Genomic DNA, 19106 nt, shown 5'->3' with positions numbered 1-19106 from the left:
TTATAAACTAGTCATAATTACCACGAGCGGTGATACTCATTGGTCCGCATACATCGGTGTGTATGAGTCCTAATAGCTCACTAGCTCAGGTCCCTTTACCACTAAAAGGATTACGAGTCATTTTGCCAAGTAGGCAATATTCGCATGTACCAAATGATTGATAATCAAATGGTGTAATCACATTAGTTGAAATTAATCTTTTGATGCGATTCTCGTTTATGTGACCTAATCGACAATGCCAAATGAACGCTTCACTTGGGTCACTTGTTTTGAGTTTCTTTGATTGAATGTTATAAATATCATTCGTCGGATTTGAGGTCTCTAAAATGTAAATGCCATTAATGGAAGAAGCTTGGCCAATAACCAAATCATTCCTAGAAATAGTACAACGATCGTTCTTAATGACAAAACAAAAACCGTCCATGTCTAGCATGGCGATTGAAATAATGTTTTTAGAGAGCGTAGGCACATAAAAACAATTATGCGAATACAACTTAAATCCATTAGGCAAAGCTAAAACATAAGTTCCCTTGGATTCGGCCGCTACCCGAGCTCCATTTCTAAGGCGTAGATCCACATCTCCCTTGCTAAGCCTCTCCACATCTCTTAAACCCTGTAAATGATTACAAAGGTGAGAACCACAACCGGTATCTAGTACCCATGTCGTAGTGGAAGTATAATTTATATCAATAACATAAATTTCTTTAGGAATTGTACCTTTTGGAGTAATGAGTCCTTCCCTTATATTTCGCAAATATACGGGACAATTCCTAAGCCAATGTCCCATGCCATAGCAATAATGGCACTCATCATTAACTTGCTTGAAGTTTTTGATTTTCTTTCCTTTCTTCTTGAACCTTTTGCCCTTTGAAGCAAGAGCTTGATTGCTTGAGCTCCCACTAGCTTTGGCATCTTTATCTTCCAGAGACAAAGACCCTATAGATTGTATGAGGTAGTCTTCCTGAGACGGACTCACACGAGGTCTAGTAGTAGTAGGTGATTTAGAAGAAGTGATGAAGTTAAGGTTTCCATCCGAACCTATCCCGAAATGAAGTTCTCTAGTGGTGTCGAAATCATTGTTGGAGCAAATGTCGTCAAGAACATTGTGGTATGACTCAATAGTTATTGGTGCGGTAGCGTTTGATGGATTCATTGTAATGCACTACAAATATGGAGGAAAGGAAATATTAACATTTTGTCTTTTTAAATCATACTTGTAATTAATTAACAAGATATGAACATTTATATAGTGACCTCTACCCAACTATAATAAATGATTCCAAGATCCAAATTCATATTAACTTGGGCACGGTGTGGCCGATGAAACCCTCATCAATATAACTCGGTGGATTAACGTTTTAATCGATTCTACTTTTAGAACTCTTGGTCGATAATATTACATTAACATTTATCTATAGCCCAAAACACTTTCAACAAGGGGACGGTGTGGCCGATAAAACCCTTATCAAAAACTTTTGTTGAGTTCAATCCAAATTTCGAATAAATGTGTCCATGATCCAAACCCACATTAACTCGGGCACGGTGTGGCCGATGAAACCCTCATCAACATGAATTCGGTGGATAGACATTTATCACCCACTTCCCCTACGTAACAAGGTTTGTACCCCGGTGTGGCCGAGTGCACTCCCTCACGAAATAGGTTTTCATGGTTTCTACTATTTGGTAAGGCTATGTCTCAATTGATTGTTTTAGCGAGAGGTCATGTCAATTTATTATCTATCACGTTTTAAGTGAACTAAAGCGGTGAACTACGATAATTTTAATTGACACGGTCGATAAACTCGATAAAATGACAATGCATGTTTAGTTATGGCGATTTAGCGATGCATGTGACATAAAATAAAATGCAAGCATAAAAATAAATAAATCCTAGTATGGCCTTTCCTAAAATAGAAAAACTATTTAACTATTACATATTCGGAAACCAACTCCATTGGTCCCTTCAACTTTGGTTGTGGCACGCATCTCGAGGTAACACCGTCTTTATGTATCAACATCTTGAAGAAATCCGTCTTTGGGAACTCCGAGATAAATAAAATTACATAATAAATTACATAATTTCCTATTATACATTTGTAACTAAAATAAAATAAATCTATTAAATTACAAAATGGTGATACGAGATCACAATAAATTACAACCGAATCGATATTCCCATACATTTCGGGAAATACCAATTAAAATCTAAGGCCATACTAAGTAAAATTACATAATTCAAAATTACATAAACTAAAATTATGACAATCATAAAGAAAATGCAGCATTATAATATGTATGATCATGCCCAATTTTATGCTAAATCGCCTTTAATTAGCCAATATCGTATATTACTCGGTTTTTACGGATTTGCGTGATTTCAACATTTTTATAATCACAAGAATACATAAACTCATATTTATGCATAAGTTAATTACCCTAACCTCTTAGGACTCAAAATTTAGTCGTCACTAATAATTTGACCATAATTAACCCATATTTTATAAAATTGTTCATAAATGGACCAAAAATTACAAAAATAAGCTATAAACTTCAAATAAATCACAAAATTTCAAATAAATTCAAAATTTGAAATTTAAACATATGAACATTCTGGAAAAATACCATGACACTCATAATGTTCAAAATCTTAGGTTAAAAATTTCGAAATTTTTCCGGAAAAAACAATGTTGCGGTTTATCGATTTTTAATAAAATAATCATAAAAACATGGAAAAAATTATATTCATAAACTTTTCAATTTTAGATCTGAAAAAGATAATAAAATGCAACATTAGACGTTTTTCCTAAGTCATAGATTATGTTTTATTAATTTTTCACTAATAATGTCACTATTTATGCTATTTTTCTTCAAAAATCCATAAATCATGCAAAAAGACTTCTTTATAGCCAATTATTTTACAAACATCTTGTAAAATTGCATGTGACAACATATTAATTTTCTATGACCAGATTCGAAATTTAACTCATATTAACCTATTTTTCACCTAAATCCGAATTTAATAATGAAAAAACCATTTTTCGAGCATAACAAGTCCAAAAATTATGAAAATTTACAGGTTATCTTAAACTAATATATGTGACAACATATCCAAAAATCAATGAAAAATTCGAATTATAGCTAATTTATACCGAAAATGACATTTTTACTCATAAAATCATATTTAAATGCCATTATTGTATAATATGAACAATAAAAATCCGAAAAATTAACCAAAATATCCTAAAATATTTTAGGACCAGAAATATTAACATGCATGAATTAATTTCGTGATATATCATAATAACACAAATTTTACAAGTTTTATATGTTATTCTTATAAATCGGAAAAACTTTTAACCGATTTGCATGCAAACAACCGTGGCTCTTGATACCGATTGAAGGAAATGTAGATCTATATACATACTAACATACTCATATATGTTTAACTAATTTGTCATAAAATTAATAAGGTCTTATGCATGCAAACAAATTAACAAAACAAAGAAGAAATCACCCTTACATAGTAATTTCGGTTCTTATGGGCACAAAAGAAATCTCCTTTTTCTTTTGTTCTTGAGCTTTCCTTTAATGGAAGAAACAAGATCCAAGTGTAGGATCTCTCCTTAGGAATAATACCCAAAGCTTACCCTTAGTTTAATTAATATTACATGAACTAGTATAATATTAATGTAGTAGAAAAATGACCCAAAATTTGGTTTTTGGCTCCTAAAACCGGGTAGGAGAAGAGGAGAGGAAGAGTATTATTTTTATCTCTCTAAAAATAATTTTTTTTCAAGTGAATGAATAAAAAATCTTACACACACATTCATATGGTGAATAATAATCAAAATAAGCAAAAGAACCCTTGTTCTTTTCTAGGTGAAACCGGTTGGGAGGAAGAGGAAGGCCAATGCATGGGCTAGGTGCTCTTCCACAAGAAGCACTAGGTATGCATGCCTAGTTGTAAAAAGAATGATTACATCTTCCACTACTCTAATTAACATTATAAGAATATGTTAATTATGTCCAATATTTCGGTCCAAATGGATAACATGAAATCCATTTTATTTTTGTCAATTGTCAATATGTCACATGTCATATGTAACATAAATTTGTCATGTATTTTTAACATATTAAAAATCAACGTATTAATAAAAATACGTCATATACAAAAATCGACTTAGTAATTCACAATTACTTGTACCAGAATATTTTACCGTTTATAAATCATAACAGATTGTATTTATAATGATTCATTCAATTTAAATTGTTTCTTTAAACAATAATTTCATCCGAGTAATGATACGATTCAATTACTCAGACTGTATCTCATTTAATCACATTTTAATGTGATACGTAAATTTTACTTCCAAAATCGTCCGTCAATTTTCAAGTAATTTAATTAACTCGTAACATTATACGATTAATTAAATAATCAATTAAGAGTGTCGCCCTATAGGTATGACCTACGGGGTCAACTGATCACCACCGTCGCACGACAGTAATGTCAAACTCTAGTCAGCCAATCATTACCGATATATGTTGACCAGTTGACAGTAAAAATACTTCCCAATTGTATTCTTTAAAATGAGATTTAATAATGATATTTAAATCATGTGATCGCACTATTGTTGAGGACACATTTCCCAACAGGAAAAGGGGGAGCGCATCGACTACTTAGCTCGTGTCTTTGGTTGGAATGAAGGTTTGAATATTAATCAAACGTTCTTTGCTCGTTTTCATGAAAAGTAAGTAAACATTTAGTGCTTTACTTATTTAGTAACAACTTTTTATGATATATTTGATTGTTCTACATTTACTTCACTACTCTTTTGTATACAGTCGTCATTGGATGCTAGCTGTTATTAGTCCATGGAATGGAATAGTCTGGTGGCTTAACCCTTCGGGTTCTGAAAATGAGATCTCTCAATTCGCTGAAGAGATTATCAATGAGTATGTAAATAAAAAAAATCACCTCTTTAATGTTATCGTACACTACTTTAGATATCTAATTTTGTTACAATTATTTAGAGGAATCATAAAGTTTAGCCTGGAACATCGGAAGGACATCAAGAAACTGAAAAGGAAACCCCTTATTAAGTGGAGGAAACCATTGGTATGTTCGTTAAGCAATTTATGTATATTCTTTATAAGTGCATTTTATTTTTTTATGCATATACATAATAAATTGGACGATTTTTCATTACTTTTATCAAATTTAAAGTTCATTGGAATTCTGATTTTCTGTATCAGTGTCATCGACAACCAGTTGACTCGCTAGATTGTGGATTTTGTGTTTGTCGTTATATGCTCGAAGCAATTGCAAATAGACACCAAGTGATTCCTGATCAGGTATGAATCCCTATATTGTAGATTTTATGTTTGTCGTTATAGCTACAAGATGAATTTGTATTGTGAGTTTTGTGTTGATGAGTTTTTGATGTTATTGGTATATTGATTCTTGGATGAAAGTTGTTAAGAGTAGAACTAGGGGTCGAGGGATCTAAGGATGATGTTCAGCCTACATAGCTGCAGCTAGGCTAAGCTGGTTAGTAGTGCTGAAGCTGTGTTGGATAACCTCTAAGTGCTTTGACTTATATGAACCTCATTATTTTCTTGTCTGTTGCGATATTAGAATGTTGAACTACGTCTTAATTGCTTTGGCGTGGTTTGTTGCCAAACTGCACATGTAAACAATTGTACTAATTGTTTTCCTAATGCTTTTTTTTTGTAGTATTTTAAGGATGTTCTGAAGACGTATGAGCAACAAATGATTGATGAGGTTAGAGATATGTGGACCACATTTGTTCTCAAGCACAAAGAAGTAGAGGACGAGGAGGATGGTTTAGAAGTCAGTTAATGAGCTAGCTACATTATTTGGTACTTTTTTGGCAAATATGCTAATTTTTGGGTGTTAAACAATTAGTGACACAAAATACATTGGGCTTCAAGTTGTAAATTTGAAAATGTTTTTGCATCAATATATATAATATGATGATTTCTGAAAATCATTTGATTTCTACTTTTACGTACTGTGTATGATGACCTTGGAAAAAAATGAGATTAATTGTATAATAAGGCGTATAATATATAAATAATTAGATGATTATTAATTTAGGATAAGAAACCATATATCTCTATAACAAGGTGTCTAGCACTTAGATAAGAAACCATGTATCTCTTTAACAAGGTATCTAGTAGTAAGATAAGAAACCATCTATCTTTATAGCAAGGTGTTTAAAATTTAGATAAGAAACCATTTTTCTTACTTTGGTGATTATTTCTCCTGCTACCAAAGAAATCATCTAACTCCTAACATTGGTTTCTAACCTTGAAACAAAGACATCATTTTTTTTGCATGGTCTCTTACCCTAAGAGACCTTTGACCTTGAGACCATCTCTATAATGGTCTCTTTGGCTATATTCTAATGGTTTCTTTGACATTTTTTGTAGTAGTGTAGCTGGCCAGAAGCTACTTCATACCGTCGCAAAATATCATTAATCACATCTGCTTCCCCCAAAGTGGCCCAGACAAAGAAAATGCTATCGTCTGCAAATAAGAGACGAGAAACAGCTGGCGCGCTACTAGCCATCCGAAATCCATGAAGAGCGTTCCTCTCCACTGCCCTACGCATCAAATTAGACAAAGCTTCCGCACAAATAATGAACAAGTAAGGTGAGAGCGGGTCCCCTTGTCTAAGGCATCTAGCTGGACAAAATTCCTCCATGGGTGACCCATTAATCAGCACAGCAAAAGTAACCGTTGTCACTCAATCCATGACTCTTCGTATCCAATTCCCATCGAACCCCATCGTCACCAAGACCCGTCTCAAAAACTCTCATTCCACTCTATCATACACCTTAGCCATGTCCAATTTAATCGCCATATGCCCCTCATTAGACCTGAAATTCTTCATATAATGAAACATTTCAAAGGCAATTAAAATGTTATCCGTGATTAGTCTTCCTGGCGTAAAAGCACTCTGGTTTTCCGACACTATTTCCCCCAAAAAAACTTTCAGTCGATTAGCGAGCACCTTCGAAACTAGTTTATAGACCACATTGCACAAGCTAATTGGTCTAAAATCAAGCGTTTTGTCCGGTGCCTTTGTCTTAGGAATTAAGACAATATTAGTCTTGTTAAACTCAGATGCCGATGATTCCCCACACAAGATGCTAAGAACAGAGCTCATAACATTTGGGCCAATAACATGCCAGTAGGACTGGTAAAACAGCCCGTTCATTCCATCTGGTCTTAGAGCTTTGAGCGGATGCATTTGATTAAGAGCGTTAATCACCTCATCCTCTCTATAATCAGCCCGTAGTATCAAATTCATACGGTCCAACACTCTTCCCTCCAACCCCTGAAGCACATCATCAAAATCAGACGGTCTCGACGTAGCAAACAACTCACGGAAGTAATTTGTAGCCACTCTTCCAATAGCCTCATCCCCAACCCATCTCACCCCAGTTTCATCAACAAGACACCCAATAAAATTCTTGCTTCTCCTCTCCCCAGCTCTAGTATGAAAGAACTTCGTATTGTGGTCACCATCCCGGAGCCATAAAGCACATGATCGTTGCCTCCAATATTGTTCTTCTTGTCGAACCAGTTCCGCAATTTCCGCCACTAATTTGTGTCGCTGCCGCACTTCCCCTTCAATTCTAGCCCCCTCATCCAACGGTGCCAATTGTTTTAATTTTTTCATAATTGTCCACCCTATCTTTCCAATACTAATCTTCTTCCAATCCTGGAGCTCCCTCGCACATTCCCGTAACACACCCCCCAGGTTTCCATTCCCCTTATCCACACCCCTAATCACAGCTTCCTCGCACCCCACTTCCCCCACCCATATGTGATCAAAACGAAATGCCCGCCTATGCACGCTAGTCTCCTCCGCTCAATCAAGGACAAGGCGAATTGGCGCATGGTTAGACCATTCACGAACCAAATGGAACAGCTTCGCATATGGAAACAACTCGAACCAGGAATTTGTGCCCATTGCTCGGTCTAAAACACACTGCCTATTAGCATCCCCTCTTTGGCCATTGTCAAAAGTAAACTGGTACCCTTCCCAAGAGACCCTCAGACCGCACTCATCCATAGCTGCATGGAAATTATTCATCTGCCACTGAGGTTGACTCCCTCCTTTCATTTCAGTAGAATACAAAATCTCGTTAAAGTCCCCAATGTAAAGCCAAGGAAGAGACGACTTTGTATTGAGCAACCGAAGAAGCTCCCAAGACAAATGGCAATCAGAAACAGCTGGCCATCCATAGAAACCCGTCACACGCCACACCCTACTCTCCTCCTGGACCGTGAAGTCCATATGATGTACCGAAGCCGACATAAATTGACACTGTATATCTCTTCGCCACAGAAATGCGAGACCCCCCGAAGGACCCATGATATCCACTTCCAACCCATTATAACCTTCCAGCATCTTCCTCATCCTCCTCATATCACGACCACACAACTTCGTCTCGCAAAGAAATAGTATGGCCGGGGCTTCCCTTCGCACAAAATCACGAAGGGCACGAACCGTGTCGGGGTTGCCCAATCCCCGCAGTTGAGGCTTAAGATAATCATTTTGCCTGGCGGGGTTGAGCTCCCTCAACCTCCGCCTCAGGTATTAAGACGCCCCCGTCTGTCAATAGTTTCGATTTCTTCCCACCCTCTGTACAGTCATCCTCCTCTCTCCGGCGTTTCCCTCCACTTATCACCACGACTTCCCCAGCCTTAATCGCCCCTTCTCGTTCCAGTCTCCTCCATGTCTTCCCCATTACACCGCTACTCCTCCCTCCATCCTCTTTCACCTCCCTCCTGCTCTCCTCGATCACACCCATGATAATCTCCCCCCAACACCACTTCCATCACACCCAACCCACTGTCACCAGCACACACCCCAATGCTTCCTCCCTCCACCGTAATCCTAGCCTCTTGTCCCTGATTTCCAGTCCTCGACCCACCCACATCCCTCCTTACCGCCTGCCTTGTACGAATCTCCAGCCCCTCCCTTTGCTTCTCAACTCCTACGCTGCATACAACCACATCCCCCTCGACCTCATATGTCGAAGCCATCTGCTTATCTCCATCACCATTCCCTCCTTTCTTACATTTGAGGATAAGTGCAATCGATTGGAGCTTCTCTATCATTTTATTAACGTCAGCTTCCGCTTCAGCTTTTCCCACCTTATCGAACTCCGCATTCAAGTTCCTCCTAGCCTTCCCTGATCCCTCATTAACAGTCTTCGTAACTTTCCAGGGCGAAGCCCCGAGCCACTCCCCGAACCTAAGTTCGCCATCATCATAAGGACCGTTTTTGCAGTCCTTCTCCCCATGCCCTATGACCCCACATCCATAGTAGAAAATAGGAATTCTCTCATATTTCACTGTAAAATCCATTACTTTCCCCTCCTTCATCTTAATCGGGATTGAGTCTTTCAATGGTTGCTTCACATCCAGGAGTATGCGGATGCGTATAGCTCTATCAATATCAGGATTTGGTCCAAACTCAGCATCAATAAATGTACCAAGGCACGTACCAATTTTCCTTGCATTCATCACACTAGTCCGTCCTCCAATAGGTAAATCATACACACAAGTCCAAATAGGAAAACCAAAAAGAGGGACATCCGTGAGTTTACCTTGATCGTTAGGTTCGTTGAAACACCATACAAATTTATCGAAGTGCCATGGTTGGCCCTCCAAAACCCTAGCTTTATCCTTTTTAGCGCCAAACTTGAACACAAACAATTTCTCCTTTGCATCGACTACATTCCCCAGTATAGGCTTAGTTGGATTCCAAAGACGAGTCATTGTATCAATCGCTGCTTTCACATTGATGGATTTTGAAGCCCAGATTTTGCCCACGAGCAACAACCTACTCCTCTCCTCCACCGCTTCAGTTTCATCATCCCATTCTATCGCTTGACTGCCCCCCTCGCCCATAAGCTATTTCCCATTCCGTGGCCGACCCGGTGAAACACTCCTCCTCTGACCCTGCATAAAGAAACAAACAGACAACAAAAACAAGCAAAAGAAATCAAGTCTCACGATCAGGATCATGAGAGGAGACCTCGTGAAGAAGGAAGACTCTAAGAGGAAAATAGACGGAAACCCTAGGAATTTTCGAGGAAACCCTAGACTTTTTTCTATAGTATTATGTTTTTTTTTAAGAAGTGTGTTTTTAGTGATGAGGTCTGTAAATATGGTGATATATAAATTGAATGAATTAGTTGACGAAAAAGCGAAAATAATTGATTATGTTAATTGAGAATGAAAATGATGAGAGAGAAAGCATTAATTACTTGTGGACAAGTGTGTTTTTGCTTTTAATCTCATCCATTGATCTTATAAGATTTAGAGGCTTAGATTAGGACTTAAAGACTCAACCAAAATTGTGGACTCATCTGAACCTAACTCTCTCTCTCTCTCTCTCTCTCTCTCTCTCTCTCTCTCTCTCTCTCTCTCTCTCTCTCTATATATATATATATATATATATATATATAATTAGGATCACATGAGTCTACCCTATCTTTTGGAGTCCGTGAGTCCATGATACAATATCACACGTTATATTAAACAATATCACAGCTTATACAACACACAAAAAAAATTGTGATATTGTTTTGTAATATAATCACACGTTATGCTACACAATATCAGAGCTTATAGTATCATACGTTATACAAAACAATATCACAGCTGATAAAAAAAAGTTTTTGAAAAAAAAAAATCGAAAAAAAAAATTGTGATATTGTTTTGTAATACAATATCACACGTGATGCTAAACAATATCGCAGCTTGCAATATCACACGTTATACTAAACAATATCACAGCTTACACCCAAAAAAAAAAAGTTTTCGAAAAAAAAAATTTGTGATATTGTTTTGTATAGTGCGTGATATTGTTTTATGCACTCATGGACTCAAATATTTAGGTGGACTCACCGGATCTCACCTATATATATATATATATATATATATATATATATATATATATATATATATATATATATAGGAATGGGATCATGTGAGTATGACTCATATATTTGAGGATTGAGGATTAATACTAGCTGTCAGATCTAAGAGATCCAATGTCCATGATTTAGTGCCGATAAGTAAGGGTAGTATGGTAATTTCGCGGGCGCACATATATACTCCTTATTCCATCAAAACAAACATAATTCATTCATTCTCACCCAAAGCCTTTCTCTCTCTACCTTCTAGCTTCTTCTACGCAACCCCTAATTTTCCTGTTTTTGTGATTTTTTTGTTTCGAATTCAATCTCAGCTCAATCATTTGGCATTCTTCTATTTCTTATCAACGATCATACTCTTTCAATCGAAATCACGATGTCAGGTACATCAACTTTATCTTTAGTTTTTAATTTCAGTTTTATTTTCATGTGATTGTTGTTTCGCTACATATATTTGCAATTATTACTCATCTTACTGCGTTTGTTATGATTTTGTAGCTACTCATCGTTATTTCAATGCTTTGTATCTCTTTTTCCTAAATTAGGTTTAATTTGTGAGGATTTCATATGATTTATTGGTCTTCTTTCTCATATATCTAGGTTAATTTAATTCGAACAAGTTACGAATTTGTTATATATTTAGTACTTTTTCGACCTATGTTCAACTCATGTTGTTATGATTTTTTTGTTCTCGATTTATAATTTTGATGAGATTGATTCATAGTCTTGTTATTTGATTGCGATTTTAAATTATTTCACTTTGTTCGAGTTTTGTTGTCATGTAAACCTAATTTACATGTGTAGTATCTTGTTTCAAATATTTTTAAATTTGTGTCAGATTGATTTACATCTGTTTTACATTGTTACTCTTTACTGTTAGCTAGTAGTAGTAGTATACATTTCGTCGATTTAGGTTCTAAATTGTTTGACATCTTATAAATATCACGTATTTGCTACTAAAGTATCCAGTGTGATATTCTTTAGAAGACTATGTGATATTATTTAGCAGACTGTGTGATATTGTTTTATTACATCCTTTTTACTTTGATTGTCAGAAATCAATTACTACTTGTTTGTTTACATTGTATTATTTTGTGCTATTTTTGTCGGATCGTGAAAGTTGTATAGCTTTGAGCGGCCTATTGATGAGAGATATGACTTGGTCCAAATTGGCCTAAGAAGCTTTGGGCTTAAGGCTTAATTTACCTGCCAAATGAGTCTCCAAGTTTGGTGTATGTTTGGTTTTGGTATAGATTTGATGTTGAGTTGTCATCATATGTTTCTAATTTACATTTTGCTTGTTTATTGAGTTGTGATATTTTATTTGACCATCACCATTTCATCTTGTTGAGCAACAAGCACAACATAAATTTTAAGATATTGTTGTTGGTTCTTCTGATTCCATTGTTTTCATCAGGTATTGAAAAAAAATTAGATCGGATTTGTCTAATTTCAATTTTGGCCTTGCTCATATTTTCTGTGAGTGCTCTTAATTCATTGGTGGATTCGATTTTTGATTAACCCACTTTCTTCTATTGGTACAATAGGTTGAACTTTGTCCCACTAGATTGTTGAGTTGTCATCATATGTTTCTGATTTACATTCTGCTTGTTTATTGAGTTGCGGTATTTTGTTTGACCATCACCATTTCATCTTGTTGAGCAGCAAGCACAACATAAATTTTAAGATATTGTTGTTGGTTCTTCTGATTCCATTGTTTTCATTAGGTATTGAAAAAAATTAGATCGGATTTGTCTAATTTCAGTTGTGGCCTTGCTCATATTTTCTGTGAGTGCTCTTAATTCATTGGTGGATTCGAGTTTTGATTAATCCACTTTCTTCTATTGGTACAATAGGTTGGACTTTGTCCCACTAGATTGTTGGTTGCGTAAACCAGGTTGTTTAAGCGGCTTAAAGGTGAAGAATCATGCGGAGTAAATGTGTTGGCCTTTTTTCTTTCTTTGAGATGGATCATCGATGAAGTGGAAGTAGACGCCACAACACTGTATGGTTCATTCCTCTCGACGAGCTTTATTTTGCATCCTTGTATATCTCTCTCACAAGTTTGCTTGCTGGGAATGGCAGATCCACTTTGAAGGGGATATGAAGTCTCATGATGCGTCCAGAGAAGCTAATTGATAAAACCAAGTCAGAAATGAAGCCAATGATCAGTGTTACTTTCCAAGAGGATATGAAGTTTCATGATATTCTTCATTGATGTCGTACTAATGGTTTGATGTAATTGAGTTCCTGAAAGTTGAGTAGATAGTCAGGTGGCTGCATTATGTTGAGTCATGGTCATGAAATAGTTATATAAAACGGTTGTACTGGTGTTTAAAACAAGATGAGGTTGAACAAACGTCAAGCAAGAAGTTGAAGATTGTGCTGGAAAAAGATGCCAAAAAGGATAATAAAAAGAAATTGGTAAAGGTAGAAGAAGGGAAAGGAACTAATCTGGTACTCAGTTGTGTTTGAGAACTTTAATTGAATATGCACTGATTGATGTAATTTTGGAAGGATAGTAATCTGCTGTACTCGTTATAAATTAATATTATTGTCGTTGTAATTTTGTGATACTGTTTAGAATCAGCAATGATATTTTATCTTATATGCTGTGATATTATTTCTCAATAACAAAAAGTTTAAGTGTTTCAAGATTTCTTGTGAATGTGATATTGTTTTGGATAAAGTGTGATACCGGGATGTGTGAAGTTTGATATTGATCGGTAATGCTTCTAGAACAATATGACGTGATACTTATGAAGATATATATTGTTTCTTATAACTGTTTGTAAACTAGCAAATAAAGATAAATACATGATATTGTTAATAGCATAGTGTGATATTATTAGCACAATAACTTGATATTGTTTACCATATCATTTCATATTTTTTTTTGAAAGAACTAAATCATTTGATATTATTAACACAATAATGGTGATATTATTTTATGATATTCTTTACCACATCTTGTGATATTGTTAAGCCAGTAGTGTGATATTGTTTACCACATCTTGTGATATTGTTAAACTAATAGTGTGATATTATTCTCAAAGTCATTTTATATTATGTCATGAAAGGTGATATTTTTTATAATTAAATGTGATATTGTTTACTAAAACTTGTGATATTGTTAAAACAAACGTGTGATATTGTTTACCAAAAAAAAAAGAAATACTTTAAGAACCATATATTCTCTATTTAATAACATAAAAAAAAGGCAAATCCTGATACAACTATAATATTATTACCATTACTTTACATTCCAACTCCAAAATGCAAAAAAAAAAAAAAATACAAATTTATAATCGTTTGAAACAATATCTAAGAATACAGAATTTGTCTTTATAAGAGAAATGAATAAAAAAACATGATTTGTTTAGTTGATCATGCACCATAGACTTCGCCAACATGCACACATACTCTTAAGTAACCTCCAAAAGCGAAGAAATCTGCAAAAAAAAGGAAAAAAAAATGTACAAAACATCATCTTGCAGACAAAAGAAAATACAACAAATATAAAAAACACATCATATTACAGCATTTACAGCAACATTTTACATTATTTTACTGCAAACCAGTGACATTTTACAGCGAAAACACCATACTATAGCATTTTAGTGCCTTGATGACATTTTACAACTTAATTATGTACTAGTCAACCTGCCAAAATGTATGAAAATAGAGTACCACGAATATTCACATTCAGTATCACATCATACAAACAACAGTATCACACGTTTTCGGTTATCATAGCCAACATGTAATTCGACATTACTCATTTTACTGAACACAAACGATTACTTCAATTCTATCATATGAAACTATAATTTTGCACAATTAAACAATGTTAAACCCTAACTTACGCGATTAAAACAATATGAAACCCTAATTTTCACAATTTAACAAAGTTGAACCCTAATTTTCACAACCGATCAATATTAAACCCTAATTTTAGCGATTAAAACAAAAAAGACATCTTACAAACAACTAAAACTTCAATTGATGATAGTAATTGATTCAATGTGTCGATATTATGAACGAAAAACGTTTAAAATCATTTATAAGTAAGATATTTAGAAATTTACAGCAAGAACACGAAAGAACCCTAAATAACTCGATAATTAGTTCGATTTTGTTGATTTAATCCTATTAAATTCATCTAATTCAACATACATATAATAATTTCGAACAAAATCAAAATGTATAATCAATTTATTACTACAAAAGTTGAAAAAAATCGCAGAAATGGATAAAGATGATAAACAAATGTACCTCAACGATTTTGGAGAGAATTATGGTAAGATTATTCAATCTAATGAACGAATACATCTATAATGTTGAAATGAAGTTGAAATCGTCTTTGAATTTTAAGTTTTTGCGGATTTTCGGCGAGATTTTAGAGAGGATTTTGTGAAGTTTTCGTTTGAGATGTTTAATTGATTTTGGTAAAAATTTTAGAGAGAGAAATGACTATTGATTTTTTGAGTTTTAGGTGGTTTTGTTTGTCAATTTTCCTCGCGATATTGTTTTGTATATGGTGTGATACTTATTCGTTACTCAATCCTCAAATATTTAGGAGTTCTCACCGGATCCCGACTCTATATATATATATATATAGAATTAGGATTACATGAGTCCACCCTATCATTTTGAGTCCCGTGAGTCCACTTTTGTATCACATGTTGTACACAAAAATATCACGTTTTTTTATTAAAAAAAAAAGCTTTTTTTAATTTTTTTTTTAAATCTAAGCTGTCATATTGTTTAGTATAACCTGTGATATTGTATTTAAGTTTGTGAGTCCAGTAAAAGAGTATCACAAGTTATACAAAACAATATCAACCTTACGATAAATAATATCACTGGTTGTACTAAACAATATCACGAGTTATACTATACAATATCACACCACTGAACCTAATTCCGCCTTTCACTCCGCCTTTCACCATCTTCATTGTCAGTCAAAATACCTCCTTTATCGACGACCCCAATGGTGACGAGATCGCTGGCATTCGCTACTCCGCCTGTACGTCAAATAAAATTACCATAGTGGGAATGCATACACTCTATGGAAATGTACACCATTTTTTCATGAATTTGATATACAGACAACATAACAACTGAAACTTAGAGCAAAAGTAACCAAAAAAGTTGCTGAAATGTAAGAGACAGGAAAAACAATAAACCAAAAACAGATATGAATTCATGAAAAGATTAAAACTTTGGATCAAATTAACATGAATAAACATGTACTACACACAATTGGATATTATAGATACCCAGTAACTGTCGAGTCTCCAACAAACACCCGATGATTATCGGACTACAACATGCTTAGGAATCGCAGCGTTTGATCGACAGTTTGTGTACAGCTTTAAGTCGGAAACCTTAAAACGATTTTGAAAATAAAACATTTCAAAACTTTTCAAAAGTACCTGGAGTGTTTAATGCATGACGACGGGGTCGCAATGACACTAACTAGAGTCAAAATCGACACCGGACCAAAAACCGACTCAAAATTCAAATCTCGACTCCAACAACGAGTCAAACCGAGTCAAACACAAGAAAACAAACCATTCAAATGCTTCTATGTTAAGGTTTCCCGGAATCTTACATAGTCAAGTACAAATCAAGTTCTTCAAAATCCTAGGATAGAACAAATCATAACTTCCTCGTGTGATAGTGACAAGACACCTCGAAGACGTGCAACATGGCTCGCGCCTCTTTGAGCAGCCCATGCGGCCACGTCGCTCAAAACTCACACAACCACCCATTTTCCTATAAATACCCCTCAAATACCACCACTTAAGAGTTACGCGAGTGTCCGCCCCCTCTTTTCTCCCTTAAAATTCTCGACTCGACTTCTTAAGTCACAATCCGACGCGTATTTACTACCTACCGATCGTAAATACAAGCCTAACACATTGTTTGGTACCGTCATCGTGCATTAAATCACTTGACTGACCATTTCGACCTCTACACCGTCACTGATCTTAATAAAACACTCTTTTTACTTACCAAAACGGTTTTAAAGCGAGTCTTTTCCGACCAAACGAGTTGTTACACTTACGTCGGTTTCTCGCCATAACCAAACATGCAAGTATGAGGGTGTAAAAATCCTTCATTTATCATGCCTTTGCTTGTTTTATGACCATAACATGCTAAAACATGCATAACACGACCCAAAACATAGGATAGACGAGCCAAAACTGAGTTTTAGCCTTAGGCAGAAGCTCCTTGTTCTGCACAGAGGCCCGCGCCTCAATGGGGTGCCCAGGTCAGAACTCAACCGTGTTTGTTCTCGTCCTTCCCCATTAATCTATTTTCATATTTGCAATCGGTTTTTACCATTTCGAATGTTTTCAAACCCTTTTATTTATTTTTACAAACTTTAACCATAAAACATTTTTCACCCTTGGTTCTTAATACCATGACGGTTTAATCCGTGTTCTGGTGATAATATTTGGTTAATAACATTAAAAGGTATTTAAAAGTCTTTAATTTCATTTCTTCATTTTGAGAGGTATTTTAAAGCCTTTCATCATTTCTTTACATTTCCAAAATAAACATATTAGTCACCAACACAAAGTCATCCTTGGTTCCACATACTATGCCGGATTTTAACCCGGGTACGATGATGAGTATCGACTAATTATATTCAAATGAACTTAAAACAATTAGTTCATGATCATTCTCAAAACTATCCATGTCAAGTCGAACCCGACACCGAATATCATCAAAATAATGATGATTATTCGAGAATCGTTCCTCAAATCAACAAATACGGTCTAAACGACCCTTTCAAACCAAAACGGGTTTAAATACCCAACACATTTCATAAACATTTTTCAAATGGTTAGAGCACGGCATATAACCGTTGACTGACCCGCGCCTAAACATGCCTTTTCTTTCTAATTTTCAAAACCAGGGGAGACCTCCTTGCACCGCCAACAGGCTCGCGCCTCATGTGGCCGCCTGGTGTAGGGTCTGTTCCCTTTCCAGCATTAGTCTAGGACGATCCCGACTCCGGCCAACCCGGATATAGGACAGATCAGATGACTATTTGCTCATTCAAAAATCACATTTGCAAAATGCCTTACTAAGACAAATGGATCGCGTTATGCACCATAAACCTAATACGGTAAATGGATGTTTAATTTCCGTCTTGCATGCAAATCAACCATAAATCCAACTCGACATCTTATACTTGATACTTGGATTAAATCAACCGACTTAGAAAGCTCTCACATGTTAGGTTTAAATTATTGGATGCGCATTCATGCATTTAAACCGTTTTATCAACTTTTGCATTCAACCAACCAAGATCGATCAGTAGAGGCCGCTACCGCGGCCGGGATTGGGTGTCTGATTAAAGAGCTTCCCAATGCGTACCTTCACCTCTTACTCAGAAACTTTGGATAGTGGATGACCTTATCCAGGGCGTACGAGAGTCATTCTAGAGATAGGATGCTAAAGAGGGACGATTCCTTATCATTAGTACCTATGTCAAACCCTGCTTTGTGCTTGGTTTGACCGTGGTATAAAGTGGATTCGAACGGGTTCCAAGCATCCCACAAATGCTTGGTGGCGACTCCGAACATCTCTAATCCTTTCGAGACCCTTACCGAGACGAAACCGACCGATCTAAAATGATCCGGTCGAAATCATTTTTACGCTGCCGAGTGTGGCTTTCAAAAGACCCCTGCACGTCCGCAGATCGACCGGGCTTGTAGGTGGGCCGATGTCCACATATTGGCGACTCCGCTGGGGATAACTAGGACACTTACGTCTTTGTGATCCCTAGATGGTGAGACTCAAACGAGGTCTTGGTTGGAATGCATTAATTGATATTACGGTCACGGTCGGGTTTCTTGTCCGGACCCACAACCTAACCCTCTTCGACCAATTGGCTCGTCTCGTCGTCGTGAGTTTTCTCATCCCCGCGTTTCGAATCCCGATTGAGTCAAGCATACCGTTGACGTTACAAATTTCTGTTTCGTCAATGAGCTTTCATCACCTTCAAGCACAAGACTAGGGAACCCTCCTTACACATTTTGTTTGGATTGGTATCCCTCTCGCAAATCGGGGTTTGATTGCTTGGTGTGTAACCCACCCTTCTA

General features: G+C 35.9%; 1 protein-coding gene and 1 long non-coding RNA gene across 2 annotated transcripts; one reads left to right on the top strand and one right to left on the bottom strand.

Annotated features, from left to right (window-relative positions):
• The first annotated feature begins 4662 nt into the window (after positions 1 to 4662).
• LOC141626521 (uncharacterized) lies at positions 4663 to 5116 on the top strand. Its single transcript, XR_012536100.1, has 3 exons — positions 4663 to 4748; positions 4843 to 4953; positions 5032 to 5116. It is a non-coding gene; the product is annotated as an uncharacterized LOC141626521 (long non-coding RNA).
• A 2785-nt stretch (positions 5117 to 7901) lies between these two features.
• Positions 7902 to 8462, bottom strand: LOC141631773 (uncharacterized). Its single transcript, XM_074444395.1, has one exon. It carries the CDS (start codon positions 8460 to 8462, stop codon positions 7902 to 7904), a length of 561 nt encoding a protein of 186 aa, XP_074300496.1.
• Positions 8463 to 19106: the final 10644 nt, after the last annotated feature.

This window comes from Silene latifolia, chromosome Y (genome assembly GCF_048544455.1).
Source record: "Silene latifolia isolate original U9 population chromosome Y, ASM4854445v1, whole genome shotgun sequence".
NCBI classification, from domain to species: domain Eukaryota; kingdom Viridiplantae; phylum Streptophyta; class Magnoliopsida; order Caryophyllales; family Caryophyllaceae; genus Silene; species Silene latifolia.
Note: the sequence above shows the minus strand (reverse complement) of the source record. Positions and strands in the feature narration are given on the sequence as shown.

Bases quoted from the DNA above. Each gene is read 5' to 3' on its own strand.
- LOC141631773 (XM_074444395.1), bottom strand. From the start codon at position 8,462: ATGAGGAGGATGAGGAAGATGCTGGAAGGTTATAATGGGTTGGAAGTG.